The 27,185-nt window shown below is 36.0% G+C and overlaps 1 protein-coding gene across 7 annotated transcripts in view; it reads left to right on the top strand.

Annotated features, from left to right (window-relative positions):
• Positions 1 to 27,185, top strand: part of ARB2A (ARB2 cotranscriptional regulator A) — a 451,132-nt gene that overhangs the window by 12,583 nt on the left and 411,364 nt on the right. For 6 of the 7 annotated variants that reach the window (XM_081233582.1, XM_081233583.1, XM_081233580.1 and 3 more), the window contains exon 2: positions 22,779 to 22,902. The exons of the other annotated variant lie outside the window; for it this stretch is intronic. In XM_081233582.1, the coding sequence (XP_081089708.1) occupies positions 22,797 to 22,902 (106 nt within the window). In that variant the 5' untranslated portion in view covers positions 22,779 to 22,796. The remainder of the gene's footprint in view (positions 1 to 22,778; positions 22,903 to 27,185) is intronic. 7 annotated transcript variants of the gene reach the window in all.

Here is a 27,185-nt window from a genome sequence, read left to right as displayed (position 1 = left end):
TATGTATGACGTGAGGTAAGAGTTGGTTTTTATCTTTTTCCAAACAGATAATTCATTTGAATCAACACCATTTATTGAAGAGTTTTCTCCTGTTGAATAGACTAGCACCTTTTTTGGAAATCAACTGACTTCCAGTGTGTTGGTCTATTTTTAGACTCTCTATTTCTGTTTCATTGATGTATATGTCTGTCTTTATATTAATTCCAAACTGTTTTGATTACTGTAGCTTTATGTTAAGTCTTGAAATTAGGTAAGGTACATCTTTCACTTTGTTCTGCTAGAAATTTGCTTTGGTTATTCTAAATCTTTTGTATTTCTATATGAATTTCAGAATTAGCTTGCCAATATCTGCAAAATAGCCTGTTGTGATTCTGATTGAGGTTGTGCTGAATCTATAAATCAATCTGGGGAGAAATGTCATCATAAAAATACTGAATTTTCTAATCCATGAAAATGGTATTTCTTTGCTTTTATTTAGGTTGTCTTTGATTTCTTTCAGCAAAATAGTTTTTAGTCTAGCAGTCTTGGATAGCTTTTATTAGATTTACTTTTAGTTATTTTGTGGTTTTTGGCACCACTGAAATGAAATTTTTTTCAAATTTTCTGATTGTCCTTGACATTTCTCTATATTTATATAAATAATGTTGCTTTTTATATAATTACCTTGTGGTCTCTCATCATGTTAAATTTATTTATTAGCAATAGTAGTTGTTTTATAGTTTCTCTAGGATTTTCTATGTAAACAGTCATATAAATTCAATCAAGCATAATTTTGCTTCTAATCTCTATCTTTTTTTTTTTCCCTTAGCTAAGTATATTGACTTAAGCATCATGTGTAGGGCAGGTAGGTTACCTATGTGTCCAGAGTTCACTTTGTAATAAACTTATGAACAAAGCCAATCAAATACTACATTTTATTTATCAATAACTTACCTACATTAACCTTTCTCAATTCACTTAATGATAAGAATGGGTATTCATAAGTTAATGGACAAAGCCAATCAAATACTGCATTTTATGTACCCTATACATGTTTAATTTTGTTAATCCACTTAATGGTGAAAGTGGCCATTCTTACCTTGTTACTGATCTGAGGGAGAAAGAGTTCAGTTTTTCAACATTTTAAATTTTGCACTCATTACTCAATGCTTTTGCAGTCATAACTCTTCTCTAGCCTGATAATTTGTCTTCTCTCAGGGAAGACACTCGTCTGGCTTAGAAAACTTTGAATTGCGTATGTTCCCCCTTTTTGACACCAGGTATGATTTGATAGGTAACTGCCCACGTGGTATTGTAGTAGCTATAAAGCATTTAAATTCAGTGGAGAATTAAGATGTGGATAGGGTAGATAACATGCTATTTGATTTATTTTCTTCATTAATTTATTATACTGTGAACTTTGGAAGACACTGATTGTCTGTCTGCCCTACATATTATGCTTAAGACATCATAGATTGCTGAGAAGAGCCAGAGGGTTTTATATTCTAACTTGTAGTTGTTTGCACTTAGTTCTCCACTCCTGGATCTGACCTTTCATATTTTTTAGTGAGAAATGCTTAGGGTGTAGAAAGAACACCATCCTCATTTCTTACTACTTTTTAGTCCATGATTTTCCTACTCTCTTCTATTTACCTGGCATTGCATTCCAAGTGACTGGAATGGAAAATCGGTGTTGAAAATGTCAGAATTTGTTGCACTCAGATGTTTATATACTGTTTAATGTGGCTTGACATCTTGTGGTTCTTCTCTTCCCCTTTTATGAGCTAGTTTGCCAGTGTCTGTCACATATTTAAAATCTGTGTAAATAAAACAGTTGGGATTGTTTACATATTGACTTTAAGGTGAAAATTACAGTGATATTTGAGGGAGAATGCCTTTTCTTCTGTTGCTGCCCTCTTCATTGAGAAGTTTCTCATTTAATCAATCTTGTACTTTTATTGGGCCATATGACTTTTTTTTTAACAAATTTAATCAGTTATACATACACATATGTTCCCATATCCCTTCCCTTTTGCGTCTCCCTCCCGCCCTCCCTATCCCACCCCTCCAGGCGGTCACAAAGCACAGAGCTGATCTACCTGTGCTATGTGGCTGCTTCCCACTAGCTATCTACCTTACGTTTGGTAGTGTATATATGTCCATGCCGCTCTTGCGCTTTGTCACAGCTTACCCTTCCCCCTCCCCATATCCTCAAGTCCATTCTCTAGTAGATCTGTGTCTTTATTCCTGTCTTACCCCTAGGTTCTTCATGACATTTTTTTTTCTTAAATTCCATATATATGTGTCAGCATACAGTATTTGTCTTTCTCTTTCTGACTTACTTCACTCTGTATGACAGACTCTAGGTCCATCCACCTCATTACAAATAGCTCAATTTCGTTTCTTTTTATGGCTGAGTAATATTCCATTGTATATATGTGCCACATCTTCTTTACCCATTCATCCGATGATGGACACTTAGGTTGTTTCCATCTACGGGCTATTGTAAATAGGGCTGCTATGAACATTTTGGTACATGACTCTTTTTGAATTATGGTTTTCTCAGGGTATATGCCCAGTAGTGGGATTGCTGGGTCATATGGTAGTTCTATTTGTAGTTTTTTAAGGAACCTCCATACCGTTCTCCATAGCGGCTGTACCAATTCACATTCCCACCAGCAGTGCAAGAGTGTTCCCTTTTTTCCACACCCTCTCCAGCATTTATTGTTTCTAGATTTTTTGATGATGGCCATTCTGACTGGTGTGAGATGATATCTCATTGTAGTTTTGATTTGCATTTCTCTAATGAGTAAAGATGTTGAGCATCCTTTCATGTGTTTGTTGGCAGTCTGTATATCTTCTGTGGAGAAATGTCTATTTAGGTCTTCTGCCCATTTTTGGATTGGGTTGTTTGTTTTTTTGTTATTGAGCTGCATGAGCTGCTTATAAATTTTGGAGATTAATCCTTTGTCAGTTGCTTCATTTGCAAATATTTTCTCCCTTTCTGAGGGTTGTCTTTTGGTCTTCTTTATGGTTTCCTTTGCTGTGCAAAAGCTTTTAAGTTTCATTAGGTCCCATGTGTTTATTTTTGTCTTTATTTCCATTACTCTAGGAGGTGGGTCAAAAGGATCTTGCTGTGATTTATGTCATAGAGTGTTCTGCCTATGTTTTCCTCTAAGAGTTTGATAGTGTCTGGCCTTACATTTAGGTCTTTAATCCATTTTGAGTTTATTTTTGTGTATGGTGTTAGGGAGTGATCTAATCTCATACTTTTACATGTCCCTGTCCAGTTTTCCCAGCACCACTTATTGAAGAGACTGTCCTTTCTCCACTGTACATTCCTGCCTCCTTTATCAAAGATAAGGTGACCATATGTACGTGGGTTTATCTCTGGGCTTTCTATCCTGTTCCATTGATCTATCTTTCTGTTTTTGTGCCAGTACCACACTGTCTTGATTACTGTAGCTTTGTAGTATAGTCTGAAGTCAGGGAGCCTGATTCCTCCAGCTCCATTTTTCGTTCTCAAGATTGCTTTGGCTATTCGGGGTCTTTTGTATTTCCATACAAATTGTGAAATTTTTTGTTCTAGTTCTGTGAAAAATGCCAGTGGTAGTTTGATAGGGATTGCATTGAATCTGTAGATTGCTTTGGGTAGCAGAGTCATTTTCACAATGTTGATTCTTCCAATCCAAGAACATGGTACATCTCTCCATCTATTTGTATCATCTTTAATTTCTTTCATCAGTGTCTTATAATTTTCTGCATACAGGTCTTTTGTCTCCTTAGGTAGGTTTATTCCTAGATATTTTATGCTTTTTGTTGCAATGGTAAATGGGAGTGTTTCCTTGATTTCACTTTCAGATTTTTCATCATTAGTATATAGGAATGCCAGAGATTTCTGTGCATTAATTTTGTATCCTGCAACTTTACCAAATTCATTGATTAGCTCTAGTAGTTTTCTGGTAGCATCTTTAGGATTCTCTATGTATAGTAACATGTCACCTGCAAACAGTGACAGCTTTACTTCTTCTTTTCCGATTTGGATTCCTTTTATTTCCTTTTCTTCTCTGATTGCTGTGGCTAAAACTTCCAAAACTATGTTGAATAAGAGTGGTGACAGTGGGCAACCTTGTCTTGTTCCTGATCTTAGTGGAAATGGTTTCAGTTGTTCACCATTGAGGATGATGCTGGCTGTGGGTTTGTCATATATGGCCTTTATTATGTTGAGGAAAGTTCCCTCTATGCCTACTTTCTGCAGGGTTTTTATCATAAATGGGTGTTGAATTTTGTCGAAAGCTTTCTCTGCATCTATTGAGATTATCATATGGTTTTTCTCCTTCAATTTGTTAATATGGTGTATCACGTTGATTAATTTGCGTATATTGAAGAATCCTTGCATTCCTGGAATAAACCCCACTTGATCATGATGTATGATCCTTTTAATGTGCTGTTGGATTCTGTTTGCTAGTATTTTGTTGAGGAGTTTTGCATCTATGTTCATCAGTGATATTGGCCTGTAGTTTTCTTTCTTTGTGACATCCTTGTCTGGTTTTGGTATCAAGGTGATGGTGGCCTCGTAGAATGAGTTTGGGAGTGTTCTCCCTCTGCTGTATTTTGGAAGAGTTTGAGAAGGATAGGTGTTAGCTCTTCTCTAAATGCTTGATAGAATTCACCTGTGAAGCCATCTGGTCCTGGGCTTTTGTTTGTTGGAAGATTTTTTATCACAGTTTCAATTTCAGTGCTTGTGATTGGTCTATTCATATTTTCTGTCTTCCTGATTCAGTCTTGGCAGGTTGTGCATTTCTAAGAATTTGTCCATTTCTTCCAGGTTGTCCATTTTATTGGCATAGAGTTGCTTGTAATAATCTCTCAATGATCTTTTGTATTTCTGCAGTGTCAGTTGTTACTTCTCCTTTTTCATTTCTAATTCCATTGATTTGAGTCTTCTCCCTTTTTTTCTTGATGAGTCTGGCTAATGTTTTATCAATTTTGTTTATCTTCTCAAAGAACCAGCTTTTAGTTTTATTGATGTTTGCTATCGTTTCCTTCATTTCTTTTTCATTTATTTCTGATCTGATTTTTATGATTTCTTTCCTTCTGCTAACTTTGGGATGTTTTTGTTCTTCTTTCTCTAATTGCTTTAGGTGCAAGGTTAGGTTGTTTATTCGAGATGTTTCCTGTTTCTTAAGGTGGGATTGTATTGCTATAAACTTCCCTCTTAGAACTGCTTTTGCTGCATCCCATAGGTTTTGGGTCGTCGTGTCTCCATTGTCATTTGTTTCTAGGTATTTTTTAATTTCCTTTTTGATTTCTTCAGTGATCACTTCGTTATTAAGTAGTGTATTGTTTAGCCTCCATGTGTTTGTATTTTTTACAGATCTTTTCCTGTAATTGATATCTAGTCTCATAGCATTGTGGTCAGAAAAGATACTTGATACAATTTCAATTTTCTTAAATTTACCAAGGCTTGATTTGCGACCCAAGATATGATCTATCCTGGAGAATGTTCCATGAGCACTTGAGAAAAATGTGTATTCTGTTGTTTTTGGATGGAATGTCGTATAAATATCAATTAAGTCCATCTTGTTTAATGTATCATTTAAAGCTTGTGTTTCCTTACTTATTTTCATTTTGGATGATCTGTCCATTGGTGAAAGTGGGGTGTTAAAGTCCCCTACTATGATTGTGTTACTGTCAATTTCTCCTTTTATGGCTGTTATTATTTACCTTGTGTATTGAGGTGCTCCTATGTTGGGTGCATAAATATTTACAATTGTTCTATGTTCTTCTTGGATTGATCCCTTGATCATTATATAGTGTCCTTCTTTGTCTCTTCTAATAGTCTTTATTTTAAAGTCTATTTTGTCTGATATGAGAATTGCTACTCCAGCTTTCTTTTGGTTTCCATTTGCATGGAATATCTTTTAAACTTTTAAAATATCATATATGGTTTACATTTTCCATGTAGTTGTTTATTCAGCCCTAATGTTTACTGGTCTACTATGCATTTCAGAAGATTCTGAAATCCTAAAATTAGTTTGAAACTCAGGAAAAGATAGGAAGGTCTGCCTGTGTCAAACCTACACCACATATTGAACCCAGCTTTACCAAAGCCCTAAACTATTGTATAGGCACTGGCCAAACCAATAACGAAGTGATACTGTGTTTCCTTAGGGCTATTGTTTTTAGTGTGTATTGCTTCCATTTGAATGAGAACCTGACTATATATATTATGTAAACTGTATGCTTCTATATGACTTTTGTTCCTACTGTCTATTAGTTTTTTTCTTTTAATAACTTTTTGATTAATTAATTAATTAATTTTTGGCTGCATTGGGTCTTCGTTGCTGGGCATCGGCTTTCTCTCGTTGCAAAGAGTGGGGGCTAATCTTCGTTGCAGTGCACGGGCTTCTCATTGTGGTGGCTTCTCTTGTTGCCGAGCACTGGCTGTAGGCATGTGGGCTTCAGTAGTTGTGGCACATGGGCTTCAGTAGTTGTGGCTCGCAGGCTCTAGAGCACAGGCTCAGTAGTTGTGGCACACGGCCTTAGTTGCTCCGTGGCATGTGGGATCTTCCTGGACCAGGGCTTGAACCCGTGTACCCTGCATTGGCAGGTGGATTCTTAACCACTGTGCCACCAGGGAAGTCCCATGTTAGTTTTTTCTGAATAAGACCTTGACTATATCATCTAAATCCAACCGTATCCTCTAGTAGTATCAATATTTTTTATTTAAGTAATTAATCTAGATTAGTTAATAGGTTTCATTTGGAAGAATGTCATTTAGTGTTAGTTATTTACTAAAATCGTGTAAATACAGTTTCAAAAATAAAGGACTCATTTTTAAAATGTATTTATTTGTTTATTTGTTTGTTTAATTTCTGGCCACACCGCACAGCTTTTCGGATCTTAGTTCCCTGACCAGGGATTGAACCCACTCCCTTGGCAATGAAAGCACAGAGTGCTAACCACTGGATTGCCAGGGAATTCCCAAGGACTCATTTTTGCATTAATTATCCTTCCTCTGTCCATTTCTTGGGAATGTTATTTGCTTTAATAGGCTTTGATCATTTTATAAACAAGCCCTGTTTAAGTCAACATTTATGAGTCCATAATGTGTAAGACATGTCAGGATGAGGAAAACAGCCCTTATCCTCAGAGAGGTGATATGACCGGTATACAGCTGACCATAATATAAAATACAAAGAACTAAATTTCGTGATGTACTTAGGGAGCACACTATTTGAGGAAAATATTTCCAGAATAGTAATTATTATGGAAATAGTAATGAGAAATATTTCAGAGTAGAAATGTTTTGTGTCTTAAGTTTAAATTTCATTTTTTAAATTAAGCAGTAAATTTTCTTATGAAAACATGGAAAAATATCTTAGCAAAATTGAGCTACACACTTTAGTTAAGATTACTCTAAAAATAAGAAAATAATTCTTCCTTAGAGAGTCTTACACTGTAAATATGAAATGTATTTCTCTCAGAGCCCAACTACCTTTTGTTTTCTCTAAATGTTGACCTGATAGGAATTGCAGCACAATTTTCAAATCGATGGTCATTTATATCTGTTTTAGTTAATTCAGCCTTGAAATATAATGCATATATTCACCTACAGAATTACAGAACTGTTGGTTACCTTACTTATTAAGATATATTACTGCCTAAGACTTGTTTTCAGTTTCTGCAAAACATTCGAGTGAGGTTGTCTTTTTCTATACATTCCTTAATTACAAAACTTTAGTTTTTGGTTTATTGTTGGAAAGTGAATACATTTAGCATTTTTCCAATTACTGTTTCCTACTCATTTTTAAAGGCATATGAATATTAGCTATATCTAAAAATTAAAATATATAAATGAAGGACCAACTATTTACTTCATAAAATTAAAAAACTAAAACTATACTACAGAGGTCCTGAAATAGTGAATTTCCGTGTAAATTTAAAATATAAATAAACTTTTGGCATAAGTGTCTGAATTATACCCTTCATATTTGTTGTTACCGATTTATTTTTTGAAACCATTTTCTTAGTTTAGGTGTTCCCTATTCAGTAGACTATCTTGTCAGATGAAGAATCTCTATGCGCCTCAGAGTTTACACCTCATTTCTTGCTTTTTCTTCTGAATGGTTCTTATTCAGAACTGACAGTTTTGTTAGTTCACTGATTAAATCACAGTAGGATTCTTGAGTTTAAGAACTCAACTCCAAAATATTGATTGTCTAAGCAATCATTTTAAAAAGGGAAGTGATGTTAGGTTTGGAATTGTTTCAGGACTTTATACAAGCCTGGTGTCTATTGTTTAGACACCATTATTAAAGTAGAGTCTGGAATTGTGAAAGAGCCCACTTCTATGCCTTTCCAGTTCTATGATTTTGTTTTGAATCTTTATTTAAACTTGTCTTAAATAATATCCTTAGGCTTAGTGGTCTGTAAAGGGCCAGCCCTGGAGGCTTGCAGCTTACTTTGGGATCCTTGTAATGTGTGTGTGTGTGTGTGTGTGTGTGTGTGTGTGTGTGTGTGTGTGTAAAACCAGGTTTACATGAATGAATAATAAAATATATGAATATTTTCATTAAAAACAAAACCAAACCCATCAATCACATGAAGAGCAATGCCACAAGTTTACAGAAGTTCTGCCAACTTATGAATAGTTGGATTTCAGATGGTTACTTAGGGACTAAGTAGTGCCTGAGGTCTTATAGCAAATTTGTGGATAATATTTCAAATGAACAAAATACAGGAAGGATAGGCCTTTAAATATATACTTAGACTAAGCATTGGTGCTAATTCTTTGTTAGTTCAGGCAGCTTTATAATTTTCTTATTGCTAATTTGTGTACCAATAAAGGACAGTTGAATCAACATCTGTTTTTCAGTGAAAGGAAGTTTAACTTTCATGCAGAAAAAGCAGTATTTTCAGCATTTGTCATTTAAACAAATAGAAATGAGTTTAACAAAATGTTATTTTCAGACAGAGCACCAGATAAAATGTCTAATGCTGGTTTTATTCTCATTTTAACATCAAGTCTTCCTTCCAGTGGCTGCTGTTACAGCATTTTTTCTTTTTTACCTTATTTTGAAAAAAACAAGGAAAGTTATGATTTTTTTCCCTCAAAATTAAAGCCCATTTTTGTGTCATGTTGAAAGACTGGCTTCTGATCCTCTGTGGAGAATAGTCTATCGTGACTAGCTGAGCCTATCTTTTGGTAGTCACGGGACAGATCATTCTGAAATGACTCTTAGTCCTCATCTTTTATTTTCAAGTTGCTTATAACTGGCTCTTATGCCAGCATTTAAAATTTTTAATTGCTTGTATATCTTCAAAGGCAGATTTTACTTATGCTTACTAGTGGCAGTTACCAAGGAAAGAACAAAAAGATAAGTAATACTTTATGTGCGTAGTTGTATTTTAAAATATTTTATTATAAAGTTTTGGGATATTATTATTTTTAATACAGATTTTAAACATATTTACAGTTTATCTTTCTTTAATAGCTGGTGCAAAAGCTTTTGAGAAAATCAATTTTTATTCAAAATATTAGTTCCATTTCAAAACAGGCAAGGAATCAGTTGGGTTTTAATAATATCATATTTTATTGACATATAGCTGCTCTGAAGTTTACTCAATACCTGTTTATCCTTTGTCCTTATAACTGCTTCTTAGGTTTACTCACCAGTAGGACCCACAAATTTCTGACTAAATAGACAGGACTGGACTCCTAACATTATGTTTAAGAAAAATACACCCCTGGGGCTTCCCTGGTAGTGCAATGGTTAAGAATCCACCTGCCAATGCAGGAGACATGGGTTCGAGCCCTGGTCTGGGAAGATCCCACATGCTGTGGAGCAACTAAGCCCGTGTGCCACAAAACTGTGCCTGCGCTCTAGAGCCCGTGAGCCACAACTTCTGAGCCTGCGTGCCACGGCTACCGAAGCCTGCGCACCTAGAGCCCGTGCTCCGCAATGACAGAAGCCACTGCAGTGAGAAGCTGGCTCACCACAACGAAGAGTAGCCCCTGCTTGCTGCAACTAGAGAAAGCCCACACCCAGCAACAAAGACCCAACACAGCCAAAAATAAAATAAATACAATACATAAATTTACAAAAAAAAAATACCCCAAAGAACAATTTATAAAAGGCAGTGCTACTAAAATTAGTTGTGTTATTCTTTTTCTTTTAGTGTTTTTCTTTATCATTTATTTTAAATATATCGTTGATAAATAAAAAAGATTATATGCAACCAGGGCCTGTGTGTGATTATATGTATATTATATACTGATTCAAAAGTAGCCACCTATGTGTAATGCATATATAAGTTATAGACCATAATAATATGATGAACAGCTCTAAATTCACCACTCAATCCAACACTCAAAACACTATCAACAATTTACATTGACCCATGTGTTTCTCCCAGTTTCATACCCCATCCACCTTCCCAGTGGTAATCACTATTCTGGATTTTGTGTTTTTCTCTTGATTTTTCTTAAGTTTTATCACCTAAATTGTGATACCAATAAATTGTTTTAGTTTACTTTGTTTCTGAGCTCTATATAAATGGTATTATAATTTATATAGTTTTCTGATTCTTGGTTGTTTAGTGTTAGTTATTTTTGGAACATTCATCTGTGTTTTTGAGTGTAGTTGTGGCTCATTCACTTCCACTGGTATATACTATTCATTCTATTAATATACCACAGTATATCTGCTCTGCTTTAATTGGAGAACAGTCTTTTCCAGTTGTGGTAGCCAGATTCTAAGGTGACCCCCAATAGTCTTTCCTTCTTGATATTCATGCCTTTGTGTAGACCTTTCTTACTTTGAATAGGGTTACCATCTGTGCCAGTAGAATATTGAGGAAGTGATGGTGAGAATTTTGCAGCAAATTTCTCCTTGATTTCCTGGCTCTCTCTGGAGAAAGCCAGAAGCCATGGCATGGTGATAGTCAAGCAGACCTCTGAAGAAGCCCATGTGGGGAGATACTGAGGCTTCTAGCAACAACCAGTACCAATAATTCATCCGTGTGAGTGAGCCACCTCTAGCTTCAGTCTGACTTTCAGATGGTTGTAGACCTTGCCAGTATATCTTTTTTTTTTTGTAGTTTTATGTTTTACATTTTAATCTATGATCCATCCTTAAATTTTCTAACTTTTTATTTTATATTGGAATATAGCTGATTAATGATGTTGTGATAGTTTCAAGTGCAAAGGGACTCAACCATACATATACATATCCATTCTACCCCAAACTCCCCTCCCATTGAGGCTGCCACATAACATTAGGCAGAGTTCCCTGTGCTATACAGTAGGTCCTTGTTGTTCATCCATTTTAAATACAGCAGTGTGTACATGTCGATTGCAAACTCCCTAACTATCTCTTCCCCCCATTCTTCCCCCTAGTAATCATAAGTTCGTTCTCTAAGTCTGTGAGTCTGCTTTTGTTTTGTAAATAAGTTCATTTGTATCATTTCTTTTTAGCTTCTTCATATAAGGGATATCATACGATATTCTCTTTCTCTCTCTGACATACTTCACTCAGTATGACAATCTCTAGGTCCATCCATGTTGCTGCAAATGGCATTTTCATTATTTTTAATGGCTGAGTAATATTCCATTGTATATATTTACCACACCTTCTTTATACATTCCTCTGTTGATGGACATTTAGGTTGCTTCCATGTCTTGGTATTGTAAACAGTGCTGCAATGAACATTGGGGTGCATGTATCCTTTCGGACCATGTTTTTCTCTGGCTATATGCCCAGTAGTGGGATTGCAGGGTCATATGGTAGTTCTATTTTTAGTTTTTTAAGGAACCTCCATACTCTTCTCCATAGTGTTTGTACCAATTTACATTCCCACCAACAGTGTAGGAGGCTTCCCTTCTCTTCACACCCTCTCCAGCATTTATTGTTTGTAGATTTTTTGATGATAGCTATTTTGACTGGTGTGAGGTGATATCTCATTGTAGTTTTGATTAGCATTTCTCTAATAATTAGTGATGTTGAACATCTTTTCATGTGCCTCTTAGCCATCTGTATGTCTTCTTTGGAGAAATGTATATTTAGGTCTTCCACCCATGTTTTGATTGGGTTGTTTGTTTTGATGATACAAGAAACAATCACATTTACTATGGCATCAAAAATAATAAAATACCTAGGAATAAACCTACCTAAGGAGACAAAAGACCTGTACTCCAAAAACTATAAGATGCTGATGAATGAAATTGAAGAAGACACAAACAGATGGAAAGACATACCATGTTCTTGTATTAGAAATCAGTATTGTCAAATTACTACACTACCCAAGACAATCTACAGATTCAGTGCAATCCCTATCAAATTACCAATGGCATTTTTCACAGAACTAGAACAAAAAAATCTTAAAGTGTGTATGGAGACACAAAGGACCTAGAATAGCCAAAGTAATCTTGAGAAAGAAAAACAGAGCTGGAGGAATCAGGCTCCCTGACTTCAGACTATACTCCAAATCTACAGTAATCAAAATAGTATGGTACTGGCACAAAAACAGAAATATAGATCAATGGAACAGGATAGAAAGCCCAGAAATAAACCCATGCACCTCACGCATCTATGGTCAATTTGTGACAAAGGAGGCAAGAATATACAATGGAGAAAAGACAGCTGTGTTCAATAAGTGGTGCTGGGAAAACTGGACAGCTACATGTAAAAGAATGAAACTAGAATACTCCCTAACACCATACACAAAAATAAACTCAAAATGGATTAAAGGCCTATATGTGACACTATAAAACTCCTAGACACTATAAAACTCCTAGAGGAAAACATAGGCAGAACACTCTCTTTCATAAATCCCAGCAATATCTTTTTCAGTCCATCTCCCAGAATATTGGAAATAAAAACAAAAATAAACAAATGGGACCTAATTAAACTCAAAAGCTTTTGCACAGCAAAGGAAACCATAAACAAAACGAAAAGACAACCCACAGATTGGGAGAAAATATTTGCAAATGATGTGACCGACAAGGGATTAGTCTCCAAAATTTGCCAGTATATCTTGACTGCAACCTCATGAATCTGAGCCAGCACCTCCCAGCTGAGCTGCTTCCAAATTTCTGATACATATTACCTGTGGGAGATTATAAATGTTTACTGTTTTGGGCAACTACATTTTGAGGTAATTTGTTATTCAGCTATAAGTAATGTATAAACTGGCTTTTTTTGATGATATGATGATATGTATCCTTTGGGACCAAATTTTCTGAACATTTTTATACCCATCTCCTGATACACATATACAAGACCAAGTAGTGGACCAGGATGTGAGATTACTGTGTTGAAGGTTATGAGAATGTTTAACCTGGATATCTTATGCCAATTTTTTCAATGTGGTTTTATTAATTTATATTTTGATCAGCACTGTAAATAAAAGTCTCCGTTATACCCAATTCTTTTTAACTTTGGGTATTGTCACTTCTTAATATTTTCTAGCCTAGTGAGTGTAAAATAATATCTCTTTTGTAAATATCTAAATTGTATTTCCTGCCCCAACATCAAAACCATAGTCTCCCATAATTTCCCCTAAAAAGTTTAAAGTTTTGCTTTTTGCATTTATTCTCTTAATCCATTCAAAATTGATATCTATCTATGGAATGAGGTGGGTATCTAATTTCAGTTTTTACAATGTAGTTAACCAGTTGTTCCACTTATTGGAAAGTTCACCCTTTGCTCAGTGATATGTCAGTGTCATCTGTGTCACATGAATCTGTTATGTGGGTCTGCTTTGGAGTTTTATTCTATTGGTCAACTTGCCTATTCTAGTACTAATCATATACTGTCTTAATTACCATGATACCTGATGAGGCAGGTCTTTCTATAATATTCTTCTTTTTTAGGAGTGTTTTAGTTTCCTTAGCTGATGTTCTTCCATATAATTTTTTGAACTTGTTTTCAAGATTTGTGGAAAAACTCTTGGGTTTGAGTGGAATTATATTGAATCCATTTATCGATTAGAGAAAAATTTGATACTTTCACAGTATTCAGTCCTTCTGTCCATGAATATGATATATCTCGCCATGCCTTTCAGTCTTCTTTATTGTCTGTAGTAACATTTTATCATTTTTTGCACATAGTTTTAACAGAACTTTTGTTAGATCTATTCTTTTTTTTTTTTTTTGCGGTACGCGGGCCTCTCTCTGTTGTGGCCTCTCCCATTGCGGAGCACAGGCTCCGGATGTGCAGGCTCAGCGGCCATACATGTATGACAGGCCAGGGAGGCAAATTATCATTAACAGAGAATCCTCAATGCACAGAACTAGAACAAGCTAGACTAGAGTACTGTGGTTTACAAAAACTTTATATATAATGATCACCTTTTATACCTAGGAAATAATATATTTGCCCCTAATGTCTTGATAGAGCAGGCCTAGATGGTTGTCATCCTGACTCTGGTGGAAGGGATGATAGGGACATTTGAAGAGAGAAGTTCTTTAAGTGAGTATGCCTGAAGTCCACTTAACAATTTTGTTTTCATGGAAGGAAAAGAGAAGAATGAGTGAAATGGTCAGGCCTCCTCCCTTTTGAGACTGTGCCTTGACCTTTGGCATGGTAGCTTTTTTTTTTTTTTTTTTTTTTTTTTTGCGGTATGCGGGCCTCTCACTGTTGTGGCCTCTCCTGTTGCGGAGCACAGGCTCCGGACGCGCAGGCCCAGCAGCCATGGCTCACGGGCCCAGCCGCTCCGCGGCATATGGGATCCTCCCAGACCGGGGCATGAACCTGTATCCCCTGCATCGGCAGGCGGACTCTCAACCACTGCGCCACCAGGGAGGCCCGGCATGGTAGCTTTAAAGAAGAGATGGGAGAGAGAGAGAGCCACCTAATACACAGTGAGGAATACTGCTCCAATGTAAACATATCTCTTTTGGACTATCGGAATCATCACCTCAAAAAGAAACTTAACTACCCACTGACAATCACTTCTCATTCTCTCCCCCACCCCAACTCCCCAAAACTGTTTATTAATCTGCTTTCTGTTTCAGTGGATTTGCCTGTTCTAGACATTTCATATAAATGGAATCATATGCTATGTGGTCTTTCTTTCGCTTATCATGTTTTCATTGTCGTTCGTGTTGTAGCATATGTCACTACTTCATTCTTTTTTTTAGTTGGTGAGTAATATTCTGTTATATGGATATATACCACATTTTGTGTATCCAGTTGTCACTTGATAGACATTTAAGTTGTTTCTGCTTTTCAGCAATTATGAATAATGCTTCTGTAAACATTTATGTGTAAATTTTGGTATGGACATGTGTTTTCATTTCTCTTAGGTATGTAGCTGGAAGTGGAATTTCTGGGTCTTTTGGTAAATCTATGTTTAACATTTTGAGGAACTGCCAGATTGTTTTCGTGAGTGGCTACACCAGTTTACATTCCTTCTGACAATGGATAAGGGTTCCAATTTCTCCACCTTCTCACCAGCATTTGTTTTTCTCTTTCTTGTTGCTTACAGCCATGCTATAGGGTGTGAAGTGGTATCTTACTGTGGTTTTGATTTGCATTTTCATAATGACTAATGATGCTGAGCATATCTTTTTTGTGCTTTTTGGTCATTTGTGTATCTTCTTTGGAGAGATTTGTATTCATATCCTTTGTCGGTTTTTAAAATTAGGTTGTCTTTTTATTGTTGAGTTGCTAGTGTTCTTTATATATTCTGGATATATAAAGTCTGGATATATAAAGTCTCAGCATCAGAACTTTTTTTGTTTAATTTGCAGAAAAGTCATTTAGAAAAGTACATTGTTGCAGCTTGGATTTTTCAGAAGCAGATGCTGAGACAAAATTTGGAGTGCAAGGTGTTTATTAGCGATTGACACTTGTGAAAACAAGGAGGACAACGAGATTGGTCAAAGGGAGAAGTTGAACTAAATGCTGGCCTGACAAAATGTCAACCAACCTGGCAGTGAGCTCTGGAGCAAATAGTGCCTGTCAGGCTTCTCCTGTATCAGGCTGAAATGGCTGGGCCTTTGTTTCCCCACTTGGTTCAGTCAGCTCCTGTGGGTCAGTCAGCCTGGGAAAGGCATGACCTTGAGTGAGGCAGTGCTCTGCATCTGAGGCTGACTCTTAAGTGGTGAACAGCTTGAGGTTGTTTGCTGAGTGTACTCCCTGCTACTGAGCAGCAAGTTCCCCTTGAAGGGGCATGGTGGGGGCAGAGGGCGGGTCATCTTAGTGTCTACAACATGCATATTATATTTTAAAATTCAGGTTGAACTTTGAGTTTACAAAGTTGAGCACAGATGCTAGTAAGAGTATTTATGGAATGAGAAAATTTGGTTCAGGCTTTGCAAATATGTTATCACTGTTATTTCGTGGTATTGGCTACTTTTAAATCTTATGAAGATAGTTTCTGCTTGGTTAGTTTGACCTGGAGGTATGTACATTCATAATATTAGCTATATTTTATTGCTCATGTTTACCATAGAGTCTCTTAAGTAGCTAATGACATTTTAATTTGACCCCTATAAAAGATACTATTTGTTTGATTTACTCTGTTTTTCTAAAATTTTGAGCATATCTCCTTTTTGAGAATTATTTTGTCCTCTGTAGCTCTGCTATTTCTGTTCCATATTATGGAAACTTCATAAAAGGCTACTTAAATTATTTTTTCTTTTGTGGGGCTTCAAAATTGAGAGTTATCTAAAGAATTGTCTTAGCCATGTTTAATTTCTTAGATTCAGTTTTAGCATTGTCTTGCAGATATTCTAACGTTTTCACTCTAGCCTTATTGAGTTTCTGTCTTTTTGCTAACCAGAAAGCAATATGAAACCTAACCAGATGACTACCAAGCTCGGAACCTGTTAAAAAGACACAGTAGTACAATATTAGTTTCTTCTAAAATCTTTGTATTTGATATTCCTTAACTTTTGACTCTTTCTTTTAGATGCTTGACTTGCCAAAGTACTGTGAGGAATGATGGGGAGTAATTTTCTTTTTAATAGTTGTGTAACAAACTTGATGAGTAGTTTGTTTCAGTTTGTTTCCAGTTTAGGGATTACATTTTTTATTGATTTATTAAATTTTTTTATTATAGTACAGATGATTTACAATATTGTGTTAGTTTCAGGTGTGCAAAATGATTCAGTTATATATATATATATATTTTTCAGATTATTTTCCATTAAAGGTTATTACAAGATATTGAATATAGTTTCCTATGCTAGGCAGTAAATTCTTGTCACTTATTTATATTATATATAGTAGTTTGTATTTGTTAATCCCATACTCCTAATTTATCCTTACCCCCCTCCATTTCCCTTTTGGTAACTATAAATTTGTTTTTTATGTCTGTTTCTGTTTTATATATCAATTCATTTGCTTTATTTTTTAGATTCCACATATAAGTGGTACAATATATTATTTGTCTTTCTCTGTCTAACTTGCTTCACTAAGTATAATATTCTGTAGGTCTATCCATGTTGCTGCAAATGGCAATATTTCATTCTTTTTTATGGCTGAGGAGTATTCTATTATGATGGGGAGTAATTTTTTATCAATCTTAATTCTGAATAGCAAACCAAATAGGCTGAGACAATTTTGGTGGACAGCTTTTGTCTGTATATATGTAATCAACTTCCTCCAACTTGCCTAAACTCCAAATTGTAATACTCCCTGATGACATAAATTAGTACACAAGAGTGAAAACCTTTTGTAGGATAAAGAAACTAGAATTATTTTCCTAGTTGAAGTTGAGTAGTTTGACTCTATCAGCCAGTTGTGGCAGTGACCTAATAAGATAATGGATGTGAAAGGACTTGGTGACTTTGTAACATGTGCATTTAGGAGATAGTTGGAATAATGTTCTTCTTTGGACACAACTTTAATCTGAATGAAGGTAGAACTCACATACTTGAACTTTTCCAGGCATACATTTGAATAAGATTAGACAAGAATATAAACAAATTATATTAAAAATTAATTTAAGTTCCATTATAATTATGTTCAGTATAGTCTTGGAAACCCAAGTCAACTTAACAAGTACTTATTATGGGGATTAATTGTTTATTCTAAGAATTCACCCAAATGATGCCCATTGCAAGTTTCTCATTCCTATAAGCTGGATGATGAGAATATCCTTTTTGGCATTTGAGCACATAGTAATTGGAACCAAATTATTTCTAATGTTATGGGGATTACTAATATTTATAAAGGAATTTATAATTTGTAAAATGTTTTTGTCTACATTTTTTCGTATGATCTTCATAATCACCCTGTAAAGGGAAGTGCTCTTATTTTCTTTGTTATTCCCATTACTTAGGTTAGAGAAGTTGTGACTTTCTCAAGATCACTCAGCCACTAGGTGGTGGAATTGAGGCTAAAAACCTGAATTTCTCCTCCCAAACCTAAAACATCACTTTGTTTGAGAAACTAAGGAATTACTTTAGGTGTGTTTGGATTGGAACAAGATATTCCTACTCTGAGCTAAACCTTGACCCACATATAGATTACATTCTCTGTAGAAGCCACCATTTTCTATGCACTAAGAGCCCATATTACCCTGGGCCTTGTCTTCCATGTCTTCTTCAGCCCTATGCCCTTATTCTTCTTTAGCCTCTTCCCCAGTGCCCATATGTCTGTACACACACACATACACACACACACAAACTATCACACACACTCTCTCTCCAAAACATACATTTTTCACACTATTGACTCAGAACTATAAACTGTCCAGGATTGTTATGAACTAAACTTTGCTGATGAGGAACTTCTGAGTAACATGCATATTTTAACTGTAATTTGGGTAGATGTTTTGGTTTTTCTAAATCTCTGGTACCGGTTCAATTACTGTGTTTTTGATTGCAAGTAAGCTTTCATGAGCTGGATTTCAGAGCCTGACTTAGCATAGATTCTTTGGGGGACCAAACCAGCTCCAGGGGTCCCAGGGACTTAACCCAATTTTACTCGTCCTGTGATATGTTTTGTACTTTCATCATTACATTCAGAATGTGAGGTGGAAAGGCCTTCTGTTGCAAAATAATCTATATCTAGGTCCTATTTAATACCTGCCTAAAAACAAACAGGTGTAGGAAACTAAGGCTTCTGTGTATCTTTGTGTACATTTTATAAGTGCTCATGCCATATTTTGAGCAAATAGGGCAAATAAGAAATATTCTGCTGTTTCATGTTTTGAAATGCTCACTGGATAAAGATTACACATGACAAGTTATTTATAGCTTTATTTATACATAGTGGATTCTCTGTTGGAACCATAGAAAGGAAGAAGATATGATAATTGCTTTGTGTAGTTCGCAGAATGAAATCGCAAACTGAGATGTTTTGAATCTAGTTTATATTGTAACCATTTCTAGGAAACCATATTTAAACAGCAGTGGTTATCATGAAGTATACAGCATGTCAACTGTGTCGCAGTTCACATCAGTATAAACCTTCCACCACTTTATTCCCTATAACCTAACCTCCATCAGATAATACTAAATAAACTATGTCGAGTGCACGTATTAATATATATACATCAAATGTATCAAACTGGCTGCATTTGCAGTAGTGTTTATCTGTGGTCATGCATGTTATAACTCTGAATTTTTATGAGGAAAACTAAATTGAGAATTTATAATGTTCCTGATTTAGTTTCACCAGCTGTGCCACAGCCGAGGAAAATAACTCAAGAAGATAAAAATCTAACAGTGAATAAGAAGGCGAGAGGCAGTTTGCTTCATGCTTACCTGCTTTGTATCTGCTGCTATAAAGTTTAGGGTCAAAGATAGTAGTTAGTAGTCTCCTAACTTATATATCATCACTTCAGTGAATTGCGACGTGTTTTTTTGGGTTGTCTTGTATAAAATAAGCATAATGATTATTAATTGATATTTGATCTTGGGAGTCTTGAAAATGATTCTTTAAAATGTGAATTATATTTTTTCCCTATATCTCTTACTCATTTATTTGTGAATTTGACAAATATCCATTGAGCTCCACAATGTATCAGACATTGTGCTAGGGACAGTCATGATACCTGTCCTCATGAAGATCAAAGTCTTAAAGGGGGAATGTGTTATTAAACACAGTTAGAGCAGTTAGAGCTTTTTTTCAAGTTTTATTGAGATATAATTGACATATAACATTATGTGAATTTAAGACATATAATGTGATGACTTGATTTATGTATGTTTTGCGAAATGACTACCACAATAAGGTTAGTTAACACATCTATAACCTCACGTAGTTACTTTTTTTGTTTTGTTTTGTGGTGAGAACTTTTAAGACCTACTCTCTTAGCAACTTTCAAGTGTACAGCACAGTATTGTTAACTTTAGTCACCATGCTGTACATTAGATCCCCAGAATTTTAAGATATGAATCTTGAAAATGACTCTAGCATCAAAACTATTTTATAATTTTGCCTTCAGTGAAACAATCACAATGAAATAATAATATAAATTGTTCTGTTTAGAAATTAGACAATTTGAGGCCAGTGAAAAATAACCTAACAGTTTACATTTAGAAGAAAACTGAATTGGCAGAGGGATAGAGTAAAAAAATGCAAGAAGTCTCCCTATAGATAGTTAATTTGGTTTTGGAATTGTTAGCAAAGAGCACTGTATGGAATCTCTATCATTATGAACATTTCTATTTCATTTCTGCTACAAGATGGTAGATAATAAGGAGTTGCCGGTGAAACTTGTACACAAACTTGTGGGACTTGACAGATAAAACTAATTCCTTACAAATATTGCCTTTTTTTTTTTTTTTTTTTTTTGCCGTACTTGGACCTCTCACTGTTGTGGCCTCTCCCGTTGCGGAGCACAGGCTCCGGACGCGCAGGCCCAGTGGCCATGGCTCATGGGCCTAGCCGCTCTGCGGCATGTGGGATCTTCCCGGACCTGGGCACGAACTCGTGTCCCCTGCATCGGCAGGCGGACTCTCAACCACTGCGCCACCAGGGAAACCCTGCTTTTTTTTTATAACAGTGTTGTAATGATCAGTCTGGGTCTCATATATTTTATTTGTGGCAATTTGGTAGTTTCATTTGGTCATGAGAGAGTGAGCCCCACCTGGGCTGTGACCATGTTTGACTCACCATTGCACCCTGGTGTCTTGCACATTGCCCACCCTATAGACAAAAATATGTGTCTTGAAGGAATATAGACATATTTCATCCATGTAGAATTTACAGAGTTTTGAGTTACCTATTCACAGAAGAAAAACAACAACTACTTCCATGCTAAGTGAAAATGCTTTCCCAGTCAAAAATAGTCTCATATTTTAGTTATTCCTAGGTTAGGAAACCCCACATTATTGAGAAGCAGTAATACCACTAGTAATAGCAATGATCAGCTGTACACACCTTCTGTAATATTACTTCTCAACCACTGTTATATGAGCTACACTTTATAAATGAGGAATCTGAAGATTTTTGGATATTAAGTGACTTGTCCCTGGCCACAGAAGCTGTTATTAAGTAGTGAAGCTAGGATACATTTACAACATTTAAAAAATATAAACCAACATGTGTTGAACACTTATTACGCATCAGGCACTATACTAAATGTTCTATATTTAACCTCATTGTAACACCATGAGGGAAGCATGATTATCATTTACACTTTACACATGTGGAAAGTGAGGCTTAGAGAAGTTAAATAATTTGTCAAGGACACATGGTTAGTTAGTAGTAGAGCCAGAGGGCCCTTCCTCTTATACTACCCCACCTACAGTTAGAATTGAGATAAGGGCAGCATTGATTTATGACCCTGGGAATGTTCATAGTTTAAAAATATTATTTTAAGTATTATTATTATTATTTTAAAGCATTTCCTGCTGTACTCTGTTAATTATAAAAATGCCTCAGTTTTTAAAGATAATTGTACAATATACCTCTGAGTGGAAACTGAAGTTTGTTTTTTGGGTAGTAAGTAAATCAGTCAGAGGAATATTCATTCTTGTTTATCACAGTTTTTATGTAATTTCCTTAACAGTATGGATTGACTGTTTTAATTTCATTTAATTTTTTTCCACTGTATGTGTTGCATTCTTTTCTTTTAAACTTTAGGAATAGTGTTTTGTTATTTTTTCCCTGTTTGTGGGCACCCTGGGAGAAACTGACTTTTTATAGTTTAAATGCCTTCCTTTTGGCCAAGGCAGAGCAGCATTAGATTTTAATAAATCATAACTTTATATTACAATTGTTTACTGGAGTACCATTTATAGAATATGGCTTCCAGACATAGAATTTGACATAGTTTTTTTTTTAAAGGGCTAATTTTTTCCCTTAAAGTTGTATTTTGAATTACACTAGAGGTAATTTATGGCTACCTTAAGTATTTTTCTCCTTCTGCCTGTCTGCATGTCCCAGGAAAAAAATATTCTGACCTTCTACCTGACATGCTGACAGTTTATTTTAAAAGAAATGTCACGTTTTAGAAACTACATGGAGATATTTTTAAGAACATTAGATGATAGGGAACTACATCTAAATAGTAAGTTTAGCTCAGTTCAGTTTAGCAGCATTAGGTGTCTGTGTGTATAACGTGTTGTGTTTGGTGATATGAGAGACATCAAGATGACAAAAAGTTGATACCTTTATCCTGGGGCTTTTGTAATCTGTTAGGTGACCCAGACAAACACATAAATAACTATAACGCAAGGCAGGCTATGATAAGTACTATGGTATAGGCATCAACAAAGTGCAGTGGGAAATCAGGATAGAGAGATTAATTCCATTTGGGAGGATCTAGGACGTTCTCATGGAGTAGGTAGGATTGAGTAGAGCTTAATTTATTGCTTTCATTCATTCTAGACTGTCTTCTGAAGATTGATGTCTATTTCCTTGAGCTCTTTAATTTTGTTGCCAATTTGGATAAGCATGGCACACATCCAGCAGGGAGGTCCAGATGAAAAAGAAAAGACAACAGCCCTGAAAGGTACATACTTAATTTGCTTTTTCAGGATATTTTCATTGTGCCTAATGAAGGTATAGGAATATTTAGGTAACCTTACATTCATTTCAGTTCTAAAATAAGAATATCAGTAGTTAATCTATTTGTAATTATTTGTATCCCGTGACTACCTCACTGTCTGAGATATAGTATGTACTCAGTAAATAAATTATAAAATCATGTGATTTTACAGATGTAAGAATTCTTAATGCTTTTCTTATTCCAGGTCATGTATTTAACGGTAAAACTAACACTAGTGGTCTCTTGAGTCAAGACTAGTGCCCTTACCATATTTTTGTTGTTTGAAATGTCATACTAGGTTAGGATAATGATCCTGTATTGTCTTTGTGGCATTAGCTCTAGGGATATTTTATGAGATTAAGAAAAGTTAGATTAAGAAAAGTGCGAGAAAAGCACTTTGTGGTGGTGATGGTGGAAAGCAAGCATGAAATTTTCGACATATTAAATATTAAACTGAGATGCCACTTAAACATCAAGCTGGAGAAGTTGAATGTAGAGTTTGGGAGGGCATTTGGGTTGGAGATAAAAGTTTTAGGAATCATTAGCATAGAGGTAATATTTAAAGTTATGGTCCTAATTGAGATCACCAGGGATGTCACTGTATCCAGAAAGAGAAAAGGTCTGAAGATTGAACCGTGGAGCATCCCGATCTTAGGGGCAGGAAAATGAGGAAGAACTAGCAAAAGAGGCTTAAAGTGAATTTCTAGTAAGATAGGCTGAGAATGAGGAGCAAGAGAGAGATCCTGAACACACAGTGAAGAAAATGAGAGTAATTAATTTAGTAATGATTATAAACCAGCTTAGATGAGGACTGAGAATTTACTTTTGGATTTGACAGTGTAGAGGTTATTGATGGTCTTCACAAAGAGCTTTTCAGTGAATTGACGGAAATGAAAGTCGTATTGGAGAACTTCAGTAGAGAATGGGAAGAGAGGAATTGGAGACAGTTATAGACAACTCTATAGATGGTTTTACTGCCTGTATGTATGCTGCTGAGAATGACTTGCACACTCAGAATAATGGTTAATTTAGGAAGGAGGATAAGGAACATGTGTGTTTCCATATAAATAAACTCGCTGGGTTTCCACTTAGATAGCTTTTGTGCATCTTTAACCTTACTTGATAATGGGAAAATTTGATCTCTCAAGTTGTGGTTCCAATTTACACTTCCACAAGCAGTATGTAAGAGATCAGATGGATTTTTCTGGATTTTAGAGTTAGTACAGTGACATTAAAAGAATATGGATAGGGTCTAAATATAGAACTATCTGGATTCAAACTCATGTTTTTCGCACTCACCATGAAACAACTTGCTTAGCTTCTCTAAATCTTTTTCTTCATTGGTACAATAGGAATACAATGCTTAGCACACGTGAGCTTGAAATGACTAATGAGGGAATCAAATTGAAAATATTAGAAGATAAAATGGAAAATGCATAGTAAAGTGTATTTTAGACCAAATTGACAAACTGAATAAAACTTTGTCCCTAAAACAGTCCTATTTATCAGTTTTTTTTTTATGGATTATGGTTTTGATGTCATGTCTAAGGACTCTTTGCCTAGCCCTACTTTGTGAAGATCTTCTCTTATGTTTTCTTCTAAAAGGTTTATAGTTTAGATTTTACACTTAAACTAATGATGCATTTTGAGGTAATTTTTATATAAGGTATGAGATTTAGTTCAAGGTTTTTTGTTTGTTTGTTTGTTTTGCCTATTGATGTCCAATTGCACCAGCACTGTTTGTGAAAAAGACTGTTTCTGCTATTGAATTACTTCTTCACCTTTGTCAAAAAATAAATTGGACATATTTCAGTGGGCTTATTTTGGGGTTCTCTATTTTGTTCCATGTATCTCTGTCTCTTCTCTAATTCATACTCTCTTGATTACTGAACTAAATGGTAAGTCTTAAAATTGACTAGAATGATTCTTCCCACTTCATTCTTATTCAGAACTGTTTGGCTTTTCTAGGTCCTTTGCCTTTCCATGTAAATTTTAAGAGTAAAATTGTCTATAAGCACAAAAAGGTAATTTACTGAGATTTTGATAGGAATTGTGTTTAAACCTATAGACGAATGTGAGAATTGATGTCTTTACTATATTGAGGTTTCTAGTCCATGAACATGGAATGTCTGTCATTTATTTAGATATTTGAGTTCCTTCATTGATTCTTTGTAATTTTCATCATGTAAGTCTTACACATTTGTTACTAGATTTATACTTATTTTATATATATGTATATATTTTTGGCTGCGTTGGGTCTTCATTGCTGCTTTCTGTAGTTGTGGCAAGTGGGGGCTACTCTTCGTTGCAGTGTGTGGGCTTCTCTGTTGCAGTGCGGTGGCTTCTCTTGTTGTAGAGCACAGGCTCTAGGCGCGTGGGCTTCAGTAATTGTGGTACCCGGGCTCAGTAGTTATGGCTCGCGGGCTCTAGAGCGCAGGCTCAGTAGTTGTGGCACACGGGCTTAGTTGCTCCGTGGCATGTGGGATCTTCCCAGACAAGGGCTCGAACCCGTGTCCCCTGCATTGGCAGGCAGATTCTTAACCACTGCGCCACGAGGGAAGTCCTTTATTATAATTTTTAGAGTCATTGTAAATGGTATTGTGTTTTTAATTTCAATTGTCACATGTTTACTGATAGTTTCTGGAAATATAGTGAAGTTTCGTGTGTTGATATTATATTCTGTGACTTTGCTGAAGTCGCTTATTAGTTCTTGGGGTTTTCTTGGTGGATCCTTGGGATTTTCTATGTAGACCATCATGTCATTTGCTAGTTGGACAGTTTTATTTCTTCCTTTTCAGTCTTGCTTTTTTGCACTGGCTAAGACATCCAATGCTATGTTGAATAAGAATGAGAATGGACATTCTTTCCTTGCTCACTAGGGGTAATAGTGAGCAGTGCCACTCCCATTTTCATCCCTTAATTTCTAGACCTGTGAATTCTGGCTGTGGGAGAAATAGCACTATATATTGGACACTGATTCAGAGTATATACAGCCTTCTAGAGAATCTTGTTCCAGCCCTGCAGGGTTCTGCCACCCAGCTGGCCCTGTAACTGAGTCTTCAAAAGGCAGTCCACCATTCTGTCAAACTAGCTGCTTCAAGATGGTGGGGAGCATGTTAAGACCAGTGAGTTCCATGAGCATGGGCCCATTGCCACCCTTCTTTTGCTGTAATGTGAGTTTCTTGATCAGAAACAATGTGGTGTGGAATATCATGATGGTGGATAAAGCCTGCTGTAAGTCCACGGATAGCAGATTTAGCAGAAGCATTGAGTTCAGGGACGGCCAGTCTGTATTCATAGAAAGTATCTATTCCAGTAAGAACAAAATGTTGCCCCTTTCATGATGGAGGTGATCCAGTGTAATTAACCTGCCACCAAGTAGCTGGCTGATCACTCCAGGGAATGGTGCCATGTTGGGGACGAAATGTTGGTCTCTGCTGCTGGCAAATTGGACACTCAGCCATGGTTGTAACCAAGTTGGCTTTGGTGAGTGGATGTTCATATTACTGAGCCCCCATATGACCTCCATCCTTGCCACCATGGCCACTTTGTTCTTGAGCTCATTGGATGATGACAGGTTTGGCTGGGGAAAGAGTTTGACTGGTGTCCACAGAATGGATCACCCTGCGCACTTGAGTTTTAAAATATTCCTCTGTTGAGGTTACCTTGTAGTGAGCATTCACTTGGGACACAAATACCTTCTCATCTTTTGCTCATTCAGGGAGGTCTATCCACATACCTCTTCTCCAGATTTCCTTGTCACCAATTTTCTAGTCGTGTTCCTTCCAAGTCCCTGACCATCCAGGCAAACAATTGGCCACAGCCCGTGAATCATTATATAATCACATATCTGGCCATATCTCTTTCCAAAGAAATGGAACAGCTAGGTGCACTCTGCTCTCAGTTCTGCTCACAGGGAAGATTTCTCTTCACCACAGTCATTTAGGGATATCCCCAAAAGGGGCTCTAATGCTTCAGCTGTCCACTTTTGGGTGGTGTCTGAATATCATGCAGAACCATCTATAAACCAGACTCGAGTTTTTTCTCCTTCTGTCAACTGATGAGGGCTTAGGTGCACACTGATGGATAGAAGGCTGTGTAGCAGCAGTGGAGACCATAGGCATTTGGGCCACTTCTTCATGTAACTTACTTTTGTCTTCAGGGCCTACTCAGTCCTGATCACATACATACCATTTCCATTTGATGATGGAATGCTATTGTACACACTCAACTTAATGACTTGGTGG

This window comes from Mesoplodon bidens (genome assembly GCF_964165515.1).
Source record: "Mesoplodon bidens genome assembly, chromosome: 4".
Taxonomy (NCBI): domain Eukaryota; kingdom Metazoa; phylum Chordata; class Mammalia; order Artiodactyla; family Ziphiidae; genus Mesoplodon; species Mesoplodon bidens.
This window is presented reverse-complemented; position numbering and strand designations above follow the sequence as displayed.